Source organism: Balaenoptera musculus, chromosome 15, assembly GCF_009873245.2.
Source record: "Balaenoptera musculus isolate JJ_BM4_2016_0621 chromosome 15, mBalMus1.pri.v3, whole genome shotgun sequence".
NCBI lineage: Eukaryota > Metazoa > Chordata > Mammalia > Artiodactyla > Balaenopteridae > Balaenoptera > Balaenoptera musculus.
Window position 1 is genome coordinate 4,717,702 of NC_045799.1, and position 12,572 is coordinate 4,730,273.

Consider the following 12,572-nt stretch of genomic DNA (forward strand, 5'->3'; position numbering starts at 1 on the left):
GTAATAATATTCTACACTGTGTATTAATAAAGAGAATTCTGACCCTCTTGTCCTGTTTTCCACCCTTTCAACAGTGATACCTGTGGTTATATCAGCTTTATGAACACATCTTAAAAGGTGATCTCTGCATTCTTACATTGTTTCCTGGAAGATGCTGAAAGGTTACGCTGAAAATAAAAAATCTAAGTGACCAGAGGTCTGATTAAAATCATTACTAACACAGTGATTCATTTTGACAAGGTGTTAGCTGTAAAGTCTTTTTTTCCTTTCTTCTCCCTTACAAGCTCCAGCAGTCTCTCAGAAAGGGTATAAAGAGAACTGATAATTTAATACTCTTGGTAAATCCTAGAAGGCTGATGATGCTTGACTTCCCAACCAACACTGACATTTTCAGTGGAGAATCATGTTTTTGGCTAGTGTTATTATAAGCCAAACAACTGGAAAATTTTAAAGGCTTTGCATTTTATTCTTATAATATGCCATCTTAATGGAAATCTAGTTCTTAAGTTCTAAAGGGAAAAAAAACCCTGCAATAAACATTAAGCTTGCTTAGAAACCTGGGTCCCATGATTTAGTTCTTATATACTCTAAGGCAACAGCCAGTTGCTTGTGAAAAAATAAAGCCCAGTTGTTTTGTGTCTGCATTTAAAACATCCCTGTTTGTTTCGGGTGTGTGCTAATTTGTTTCTTCCCTTTTGACAGTCTTCTCTTTTTCTTGGCATCTATAAATGAGACTGGCTTCTGTAATGGTACTATTTTGACAGGTGATAGTCTAATATTCTTCTTCGTAACATATATTTATTGATACTCTCCCCACCACCCTTTCTTCTAGGAGGATTTAGGGCAGCTTGAAAAGATATCAAAATAAATGTGGACTGTAAACTTCTAAACACTTGCCCCAATCCGGCTCTAAGCTTTTTACTAACCAAATTGAAGGAGTGTGTGTGTGTGTTTTATTTTTTTAAAATTTATTTTAATTTATTTAATTTATTTATTTTTGACCGCATTGCGTCTTCGTTGCCGTGTGCGGGCTTTCTCTAGTTGCAGCGAGCGGGGGCTACTCTTCGTTGCAGTGCGCGGGCTTCTCATTGCCGTGGCTTCTCTTGTTGTGGGCTCCAGCCGCGCGGGCTTCAGTAGTTCTGGCACATGGGTTCCGTAGTTGTGGCTCGCAGGATCTAGAGCGCAGGCTCAGTAGTTGTGGCACACGCAGAGTTAGTAGCTCTGCGGCATGTGGGATCTTCCCGGACCAGGGCTCGAACCCGTGTCCCCTGCAATGGAAGGTGGATTCTTAACCACTGCGCCATCAGGGAAGTCCCTGTGTGTGTGTTTCAAAAAGGAAAAATAAGACCAATGCAACTTCAGTGTATGTATTGAGCCAGTTTTCATGAAGAATCTGAAGAGTGAATTAGGGTGCAGGAGTTCATGACTTTTTAAAAAGAATATTTATTTATTTATTTGGTTGTGTCGGGTCTTAGTTGCGGCAGGCAGGCTCCTCCATTGTGGCATGCGAACTCTTAGTTGCGGCATGCATGTGGGATCTAGTTCCTGGACCAGGGATCGAACCTCGGCCCCCTGCACTGGGAGCGTGGAGTCTTCACCACTGCACCACCAGGAAGTCCCCATGATTTTTTTTTAATAAGAAAAAATCCACACCTAACACACAGTAAAAAAATTTTAAAACTATAGAAGTACAGATAAAGCAGAAAGTGAAAAAAAGGTAACAGCTCTGTATCCATCCAAGCCTCTCTCCTCAGGGAGGAGATTCTGAAAGCATGCACACATATAAATGTGTGTATGTGCATAATTTGTTTTATACAAATAGACTCATACTCTACACACATTCTGATCTTTTTCACTCAATATATTGGGCGCACCTTTCCATGTTAATTTGTATGTGACAGTTTTGTTTCCTTTATGCTCCTCTTCCAGAAGTTATAAGCAAGGCTGCAAAGACTATTCTTTGTGTGAATCCTTCTACAGTATCTCCAGGCGGTGATGCCTTTAGATGCGGACCAAGGGAGGGGTCCCCCCCCCAGAGGGCTTGGTGTGCTTCCCTCTCACCAACAGGCCAAACACTAGTTCACTGGTTTGGATGTGCATTAGTGTAGTTTATCCTCTTTAATCTGTTAATTTGCTATGTGTATTTTCTTTCTTGTGAGTTGTCTTTTCATGTAATGGGTCCTTTTATTTCCTTTCTTGAGGGTGGTTCTTTCTGCTTTCTGGACACTCTTAGCAGACTTAGATAGTAATCCATTCCATCATATATGCAGCAAACATTCCCACCCCCCCCCCCCCCCCCCCCAGGTTTTGGTTCACCTTTCAACCTCACCTATGGCTTTTTCTGGTCTATCTTCTCCAGTAGCCAGATAAAGGGCCTGGGAGTTGACCCTGGGTTTGGGGGTCCTCACCATACCTCGCATCATCCCCTTCATCTCCCCATACACGCAGCTCTAGCTGTGGGTGTACGTACTGTAACACTGGAGGATATGGACTAAGAAACACACATCGAATAGGAAAATGCAAATTCCACCGTATGACACCACTACCCCCTGCAAGAACGGCTAAAATGAAGAATATATCACGTGTTGGCAAGGGTGCTGTGCAACTGCAATTCTTATACACTGTGGGTGGGAGTTCTAGTGATATGCCACGTTAGGAAAACTGCATCTGCTGAAGCAAAAATGAATAAACCAATCTACAAATATATCTCTCTCCCATGACTCAGTAATTCCACTCCCTGGTATATGTCCAGCAGAAATCTGTATACGGACACCAAAGACACGTGTAAGAATGTTTGTTGTGGTACATTCGTAATGGCAAAAATCTGGAGACAACCCAACGCTTATCAATGCAGAACGGATAAACAGTAGTTTATTCACACAGTGGAATACGACAGAGCAGTGAGAATGAATGTGAATATTACAGCCCGTGTTGAATGAAAAGAAGCCAGACCCAGGAGTACATACACTACGGTTCCAAATGGTATGTATGGTAAAGTTCAAAATTAAGCTCCTCCAGAGAGGTACAAGGCGGAGCTTCTGGGATGTGATGATGTCCTGCTGTTTGGGCTGCTGAGGGGTAGTTACGTGGGTATGTCTCCTTTGTGAAAATGTATTGAGGTGTACACAAGATTTATGGAACTTTCTGTATGTTGCGTTTCAAAAAAAAAAGAAATGACAACAAACAAAAAACCAAACTAATGACCAATAGTTATTTTAACTGAAACAGATAAAGATGATCAGGGAGATGGCTTTAAAAACAAGTTATATGCGAGCACTTACTCTTTGTCAGTGTTGTGCTGAATGCCAGTTATGTAGCTATCTCTCCCAAATAGCCACATGTGGTTGGTGCTCTATTATCTTCCCATTTTACAGATGAAGACCACGAAACTCAGAGAGGCTAACAACTTTGTCTAAGGCCACCCAGCCTAGAAAGGGGTTAAGCTGAAGCTCAAACCCAAGTCTGTCCATCTCCAGACTTCGCTGCTCTCTCTGGTTCCCTCGTTAGAACACATCTGTCCTGTCAACGCAACCATAGCATACAGACAACGGTGCTTCTCTCGCAGAGGGGTATCAAAGGGAAAACGAATGTGTGAAGCTGTGCTTCTGTGGGCAATGCACGGACTGAGGGAGTCCAGGGCTGAAGCCCACACTGTATGGAAATGCTGGCATCGCTGACGAAATCCACCAGATAACAGAAGATGGTGTGAAACCTTTTGCTCACGAGGTAGGGAAGCAACATTCCCTCCAAACGCTCGCTGGAAGCTTTGCAGGCCTGCCTGCATCATCGTTCCCCATCGGAGCTCTGCAAGGACACGGACAGCAAGGAGCTGTCTAAGAGAGAGCTGCTGGGAGCCGGAGTGATGGATACAAATACCGCGCTGCTCACCAGACACTACAGCTATCCAAGTTCTGGCATTCCAGTTTTCAAAAATCATTTTAAAATGACTCCGGGAGATTTGGTTAAGACAAACGTGTGATGAAGACTATCACAAAGAAAAACCACTTGAAAGGCAAATACAAATATCTGTAAACATAGCATTTTATTAACAAAATGTTTACACTCTCCTTACAATACAACAAATTTTGTAGTGACTTAGCATGTTATACTCTATAAAAGTTTAGTATAGAATATTCAAGCTAAAACAATATAGTTTAAAAGTATGCCAAATCAACCACCATTGCAAACCATCTACTACCAGCCTAAATGTAAAAAGAAAAATCTTACAACAAAGATCAAAAGATCAAGTTTTCTTTCGTCAGCATCTACAAACAATACAGACATCATACGGTTTATATATAGACTTAGGTCCAGCCCAAGGTTAAGACTGCAAAAATAAAGTCTTCAAACATCCATTTAAGCTTGGCAAACCATCATTACAATATTTCATCACAGGTAATTAAGCGATGCGTCATGCAGGGAAGCCACGGCTATAAATTTGGGCTGTTTATAGTGCAACAAGGCGGCCTAATCTGTAAGCAACTTAATTTGATTTTTTTCATAATAGACGCTATTATAGAAAGGCACAAATATCTTACTCCTTGCATCAGGTCTTGAAAAGGCATGACATTCTTAGGAGAAATAAGAATTGCTGGTACAACGGCTTAGCTTTTTTTTTTTTTTTTTTTTTTTTAAATGTCTAGGCTCATCTCCACAGCCATTTCTCTTCAAGACTTCAGACTTGGGGTTTTACATACTTTCACAAATGTTCTATTACAAACTAAGCGAGGTGCTGACACTTAAACTGCCTCATCGCCGGCGGTAAGAAACATTTTGTTCCGCAGTCATGTTGCCACTGTAAGCTAGTACTGCCCTTTTCCTCGTTGGAAATACTGGACTTCTGCCCCTAAAATTAGCCTTTGTGTTATCTGACAGTACTGGTTGCCTGTTGCTTTCCCTGTCGGATGCGGTGGGCAAACCTTACTGCTGCGACCAGGTAAGGTGGCACGGGAAGGCATGTCACACGCGCTGAGGCAGCTGGTGCCCTGCGTCTTTAAGGGAGAGCCCACAGCAAAATGAGAAGAAGAGAAATAAGGCCAAGAAGTCGGCTTCGATCACAGAGAAGGCAAGACGTCCGTTCTTAAGAAGGTCCGAGGCATGACTGACAATTATGTGAGTGACTCATAAAGTGAGACGATGGAAAGACTGAGTGGCTGGATGAGAGTTAAAAAAAAAAAAAAAATCTTTTCCAGGGCAATAAAGCTCCGTCTACACAATACAACAAACGGTTTAAGAAACGGAGCCACCGATCAGTTGCTCTGACTGGCCAGCTGCTGCTAATTTTCCCCACACTGAATCGACCAGTCACTTGGACATCACGTGCATGAGCCACATTAAGAAAGTTTCCTAAACTAGGTAATAACCGCATAGGCAGTCAGCGGAGGTACACACATCTAAGCCCCACTTTCAACATTTTCCAGTGGGTGAAACTGATTATTCAAGTATAAATTTCATGAAAAAATTAATAACGATGAATTAAGGGTTAAGCTCCAATTGATGTCACACGCTGCTGGGTGCTGACGATTCCTGAAGTGGGAGGGGGCGTGCTCCACCCCGCCCCCCGGCCTGTGCCACGCCAGCTGGTGCTCAGTGGGCGCTGTGCTTGCCCTGGGGAAGAAGGGGTGCTCGGCTTTTCTCCGTGACATAAGATGGGGAGTTTCCCGGATAATTGCAATTCTGAGTAAAGATTGTCAGCCCTGTGTGTGAAATGCTGTTTTAAAGATGATTTCCTCTGAAGCACCGCTTTAAACAATTTGCTTCTGGAAACACGAAAAAGTTCCTGAATCAAGAAGTTGCATCAAAACCGGAGCATTTTCTTTTGCAGGATTAAGGAGGTGATTAAGGTCTACAGTTTAAAACTGCCAATTATAGAAGGCTCTTTCAAAAAATCATTCCTATCTGAGGATTTCCCATTAACTGGCTGAATTCCTGGCACTTGAATTCCTGTTCGTGGAAAGCTATCTAGAATCTTGTTTGTTTCAATTATGAAGCATTTTGATGAGGCACTGGATGCCAGGACCATGCACACCAATCTGAAAATGAACTGGCCATGAATTTTTTAAAATTTCTGTTTAATTCGTTAAGACTCCATGGTTTCAATTCTAGTATCTACTGATGACACATCCTAATCTTACTATCTATCTAAAATGTTCAAGGTAATGAAAGGAAAAGATGGAAGATTTTGGATTTTTCTTTTTAATAATCTTCTGAATCTTTTGTTTGAAAGCCACAAACAATTCTAGCCTATCTGGAACTGATTATACTCTAAGAGGAAAGAACACAGATATTAGTTATTTCTGATGGTACAGACCAAAAATCAAAGTTGATCTATGCCACTGGAAGTCCTTCTAGATTTGGGAAGTAAATCATTTTCCTTACATGCTAGGAGAATCCTGAAGGACAAACTGAGAAAGATGGAGATTCTTGGTTCTATTTATTCCCTTTCTTCATTATGCCTAATGAAACTTCATCAATAACAGGTTGCTCACTTATCATTCTCTTGGACTGAAAAAGTGGAGGCTCCTGAAAAATGTAATACCCTCCTGATTTTTTTTTAGACTTTCATTTGCACATAAAACAGGACAAATGCCCCAGAATTCCATTAATATTTCATGAAAACTGGATAACCACATTGCCTGGATTTCTATTACTGGAAGTCAAGACAAGTAACTCTGCTGTCAAGAGAAATGGGCAGAGGTCATTTCTTTCAGTCCAAGGCTAAATTCCACCTCCATCTCCCTTTGCTAAAACTATACAGTTATCATGTTTGTCTCCTGGATAACTCTGGTGCTTGGACTGTTTTTTTGTTTGTTTGTTTGAATCATAGTACCACAGGAGTTAAAACACATCTCCTAAGCATTACCTTGAATCATTTAAAAATTTCTGATGGACCAAGCTGAGGGCAGGTATATAGTCACAGCCTGACCCTTGAAGGTACACTTTGCTTCTTCTTTTAAAAAATATTAACTGTTAAGACGTAGACGATCTCTTGCAGTCAAACAAGTCATGCTGCTATAGTCCCTTTAAAACAAATTTAAATAATGAAGAATTTTTACAGGTTTCCACTCTCTAGCTTATCACTGTTGTTTAACTTTCATTACAGAGACAGGAGGAACATTTGCAGCCTAATGAGTTGAGAGAGAAGAGCCAGCCTGAGTCTGTGGGCTGTCATTTCCCCCCCAGATGTTCTATAGCAGGTACCTAGTATAGATCAGAGTTAAGGGGATTCTAATAACTTTTCCCCAGAAGGAAAGGATTTTCTCATTACTTATACAGGTTCTTGCAAAGACATCCGAATGTGTAGGGGGCTCGTCTGTCACATATATAACATTACTGTGTGCATATTTCTTATACACTAAGGGGCCATGAATCACATTCTCAGCGTGTTCTGAAAAAAACAAGTGAAAAAATGCTTATAAGAATTTATACAACCTCTTTTGCAACTTACTCTCAGCCTATGAAAAGATGCATATAACAGTGAACAAATGCCTTTTCAAGCTCTGAGGCTGACATGCCAATTAGTGCAGTGTAGTCTGAATTAAATCTGCCCATTTTAACACAATGACATAACAGTACAGATATGCTGGTTTGACGCCTCCAGGAAAGCCATGGAATCGTCATCTGAGGACATTTTCATTATTCTATCTCCCAGAGTTTAATTTAGAAGGTCTCCTAAACCTATTTTCCTTCTTGAGAATAGAAAAGAAATAAACACAAAACATAAAGAGAAGTTCTGAAATTAAATGTGGTTTTCTTTCCCTTTTTATATATTTAGAAATAATAAAACCCGATAACCTCAAGAAGGACACCAGCCCACTTAGAGGAGGTCGGGCCTCCAATATAGGAGGGTCAATCCTCTCAGACGTGGGGAGGAATCCAGGAAGCCTGTGTACAACGGGAGGCAGGCACCTCAAACAAAATCACACACAGGCGACCAGGAAGTGTGTTATTCTAAAGGAATCAAACCTTTCCTTCGCTGTGTGTAGAACGTGGCCTGTGGCTGAAAAGCAGGTGATGGAGGTTTCATTTGGAACCAGAAGGGCCTGCAATAGGTACTTCTCCCTAATCACTTATTAAAGAGAGTTTAAAATGAAGGACACTTAATCATACTCATACTTTATGTTCTTTTAATCACCAAATGACAGTTAATGAGTTATCACAGAATCAGAAAAACACTTATGTGAAAGGAGAGTTCTTAAGACCAATGGTTACTAAGATTGGACACCTGCAAAGAGCTGATTTCCATTTCTCTGAGAGGAATCAATATACACTTGCAGCTGATTAATGATTTTTCTCTTTTCAGTCCCCAAAGTTTTTAAAGATGTCCCTGCGTCATAAGAGAACCAAAAGATTTTTATAGATGGGCTATGACTCAATTCTTTTACAATCTAGCATCTTCTCATAATAAGAAATAAGAATAAAGAATATATAAAACGTGTACTAGATCACCGTTTAGTCAGGTGAATAATCCAAAGTGGGCTCAAAATAAAACACTCTTTCTGACTTTAATATTCATCTTTGCATTTGAGAAGCAAACAAGATAACTGAAAACATTTTTCCCCTGTTCTCATCAAGTATGAATTCTGAATTCTGAGAGAGCAATGTGTAGTTGTTATTGTTAAGCATTAAAAAGACACCACATGAGAAACAGAGCCATGGCAATTTCTGAGACAGACTGAGGAAAATGAGAGCAAGAGAGGCCCTGAAACGCATGAGGAACACATGGGAAGGAGAACGAGAAATCAGGATGAGAAAGCGGCTGCGGAGGGCTGAAGGGTGGACCCGTTCTGGGCTCCGTGCAGTAAATGTCACAATAGGACGAGAGGCGTTCGGAGGCCTTACCGATAAGAGAGGCACCGAGGCGCTACGCCTTTCCCTGTGCACCCAGACACCATGAAATCATCCACAGCTGACTGACAGCTTTGGTTGAAAACATGTGAAGGGCACAGATTTGTGTCATCTTTTGGTGAAAAAAGACGGAAAGGGCCACACACGCATCGCCTCTTCGTGAATCCAGCAACCTTTGTTTTGTGTTGTTGTCATGGAGATAGAGGCCCAGCAGTGGGAATGTTAGGGACAAACCAGGGCAGTGGCCTGATGGCCCGATCCATTTGGAAATATATGAAACAAAGCCAAACCACCTTCAGGTGTAAAGAGCCCAGCCCTTGGAGTCACGCGTTCTCTCTGAAAGCTTGCTAATTTCACGCTGGGAAGCAAGCTAGATGCTGCAGGGGCACAGAGTCCACACGTATTTTAAACAAAACAACATTAGAATTTTCACTACCTACATTCCTTCTATATGATTTCGATCAGAGAATAAGCAATTCCAAATGCTTAAGACATACACCAGGGGAAAGGGAATCGTTTTTTACTTAATCTGAGTTATAATTTTCCCATTACAATCTAACCGTATCAAGTGGGGGGGCACAAAGAAATAACCATTATTTTTAAAAGTTTCAACTGTTCAGTTTAAGGATAGCTCTGAAAGCACAATTTGGTTTGAAATTCAAACTGTTTCATTTCCTATTTAATCTTGTACATTTCCTTCCCGTACAATACTCAGGTTGGAAGGGTGCCAAATTAGCCCAGGAACAAATTTTCACCAACTTCACTTCAGTGCTTTATTTTTAGATTACATTAAAAACCTCAGCAGGCTCCCTGAGGGAAGAGAGCCGTTAACCACTAACAGAGGCAGGGAAAACAAGGGAAACGGAAAGGCAGGCTAAATTGTTAACAAGGAAAGCTCTCTCGAAACAGCTGGCCTGAGGTTGCTGTAAAAGCTAAAAGAAACTTACCCCCAAGACCAGGTAGGTAAATGCCGAGAGCTCGGGACCTTAATCTTTTGCCCTGAAGCTAGGAAGGGCTAGTCAGGCTTGTCAAAGTGGCATACGTCTTCACGATGATTTCCAGATGGGACTGGAGGGGCGGGGGTGGCGGGAGGGAAGGCAGAGAAGTCCTGACCGATCGCAAGCCTTGCGCTCTAAGCTTTTGCACCATGTCAGCGTGCTTCAAGGAGCCTCCTGTGCACAGGCTGAGAAACGGGCGGGCACAGTGCGAGAGGAAATGGAGTGTTGAATGAAACACAGAATTTGTTAATGTATTTACATAATTTATAATCTGTAAGCAATGGTCTCGTAAATATAGACTACAACTTTACATACGCTAAGCAACAGATCATTGTCTCCCCCACCAAAATATCTCGGTTAAATAAAAAATTGACAGCATTTACACCACTTTCTTTACTTTCTCTCTTCTTCTCTTTGTAAACCACTGCTAGTCAGTTTATAATCATCTGCAATTCAATTTATTCCAGGCAGCTTCTCTACCACCACCACCACCTTGATCGTGACAGCTTCCTGAAAAAGGTGCCAATAATGTGCCTGGTGACACGCACGTGACCGGGTCCAGATGCAAACCCAGGGTGAGGCGTGCACCTGCGGCTGGGAGTTTACTGTGCGTGTCCTGGGCTGATGTACCCAGCGGAAAGTGCTTTACAGACGGCAGGGGGGAAACCATCTCCATCAGCCCTATAAATAACCCATTTTAGCTTCAAATAATAATAATTGCCATCCCTCCATTTATGACAACCGACCACATTCTAAATGATACCAAGAAAATGGTATCATTGGTATCAATGGGAAACCAAGGAAATGATAATCTCCACAAGATCTTTTTTTTCCCTTAAGAACCACAAAAGTGCTAATTTTCCCTTTACAAATGTTACATAAAATCTTGATTACAAAACTACTCAACAATTTAATCCTACCATCCATACAATTATACACTCCTTCTCAGCAAGGTCAAAAGCCAATGATGTAGTAGTCCCTTTGTACACCAGAGATTCTTTACAGAAGAGAAGTCCACAGACTGAAATATTATTGCTGCAGTCTCCAAAGAGGAAACAGAACCGGTCAATTCCTGTGAATCCTTGTTGCCCGAAGAAGATCCAAGACCGGCGAGGCGACCCCTGGCGACAGGGCCCCAGCCCTCCCGCTAACCCTCAGGACCACCTACTTCACTGTTGAGCCTGGAGGCCGAGGCTCAGTCAGCAGCAGCTCCGTTTCGGCTCCGAAGGCTGTCTTCGGAGTTTGAAGCCCTTTCCACCGGAAGGCGGGTTGGCGTCAGTGGATGGAATTCTTCGACCTGAACCAAGAGGACAGGAGGGGAGGGAAGGGAATGAGCTTTCACTTTCTCAATCTGTTCATTCCCAGACACAACCATTTCGCAGATGCAATTTGACAGTTTTCATTAAAATTAAAAAAGTTGAAAAAACTTCTAATTTTGGAAGACTTTTAGATTTACAGAAAAGTTGCAAAGATAACACAGAGCACTGCTGTATCCCCCTCACCCAGTTTCCTCTGATTTTGGTATCTTATAGCATTACCATGGGATTTGGCAAAATGAAGAACTCGACACTGGAACATCACTATCAACCCGACTCCAGACTTTTGTCAGATGCCATCAGTTTTCCCACTAATGTCCTGTTTCTGTTCCAGGGTCCAAAGAAGGGTATCACATGGCATTTAGTACACATTTTTTTTAACTAAAAAAAATGACATGTTAAAAAAATTGCATCAGAATGTGCCAGTCCCTCTGTGTCGCGGCAGAGGCCACCTTCCAGAGACAGGTGTGTGCAGACATGCACAGTACACACACGCTCTTAAAACCAGGGCAGAAGCAAATACTGTTTCACTTAATATATCCTGGGGATTGCTCCACCAGAGCGTTCTTTTAAATAGCTCTGTGATACCGCGCTGTGTGGATGTACCGTTCTTTATCCCCTATTGAGAGATATTTAAGTCTGTTTCCAATATTTTGATGTTATTAAAAACAATGCAAAGACTGTGTTTGTAAACCCATGAGTGCATGTGTGGGATAAATTAACAGGCGTGGAAGAGCCGGGTAACGCGATTCTACTCCTGGGTATTTATCTGACACCGACACTGTATTCCCAGTGTCTATCTAGCACAAATGCAAGAAGGACGTGCAATTTCAATTTTGACAGATGCTGCCAAATTGCTCTCTGAAGAGGCTGTGCCACTTCATTCTCCTACCAACAATGCATGAGAATGAACAGGCTTCACTTTACTGCTCTGTGACTCATAATGTCAATTTCGAGAGCAACCTTAAATCACCCACCCACCTACCTCACTGGTAACTCACGGGCTGCTTCCTGTACAAAGGCGTTCCTGACACCCTCCCACTTCCTAACTCTGTCCAGTATCTCAGATGCTAAAATCAAGTCAGGAGCCAGAAGCACCTTACTACACATTTGTTTATGCAACTATCTCCATTATCTCCCTCTAATCAGGCCCAAAGCTCTTCAAGGGAAGAGATCTCCAGCTTTATGTTTCCAGTATCTATTTAGCATAGCACCTGGCACTGAGGTATTTTGAAAACATGGAACGAACTGACACCTGCATCTTTGGCATTAATGAGGCTGAGCGGGAATCTGCCAACTCTCAGGTCCTCGGGTGCCCAGCCTGAAGCCTCTGGTGCCCAGCCTGAAGCCTCTGGTGCCCAGCCTGAAGCCTCGGGTGCCCAGCCTGAAGCCTCTGGCACATCCAGCAGCC

The 12,572-nt window shown here is 42.2% G+C and overlaps 1 protein-coding gene across 1 annotated transcript in view; it reads right to left on the reverse strand.

The window, feature by feature from the left end:
• Positions 1-4,023: 4,023 nt before the first annotated feature.
• Positions 4,024-12,572, reverse strand: part of RAB22A (RAB22A, member RAS oncogene family) — a 52,898-nt gene continuing 44,349 nt past the window's right edge. Inside the window, exon 7 of the mRNA XM_036825142.1 lies at positions 4,024-11,142. Coding sequence (XP_036681037.1) covers positions 11,045-11,142 — 98 coding nt within the window. The 3' untranslated portion in view covers positions 4,024-11,044. The remainder of the gene's footprint in view (positions 11,143-12,572) is intronic.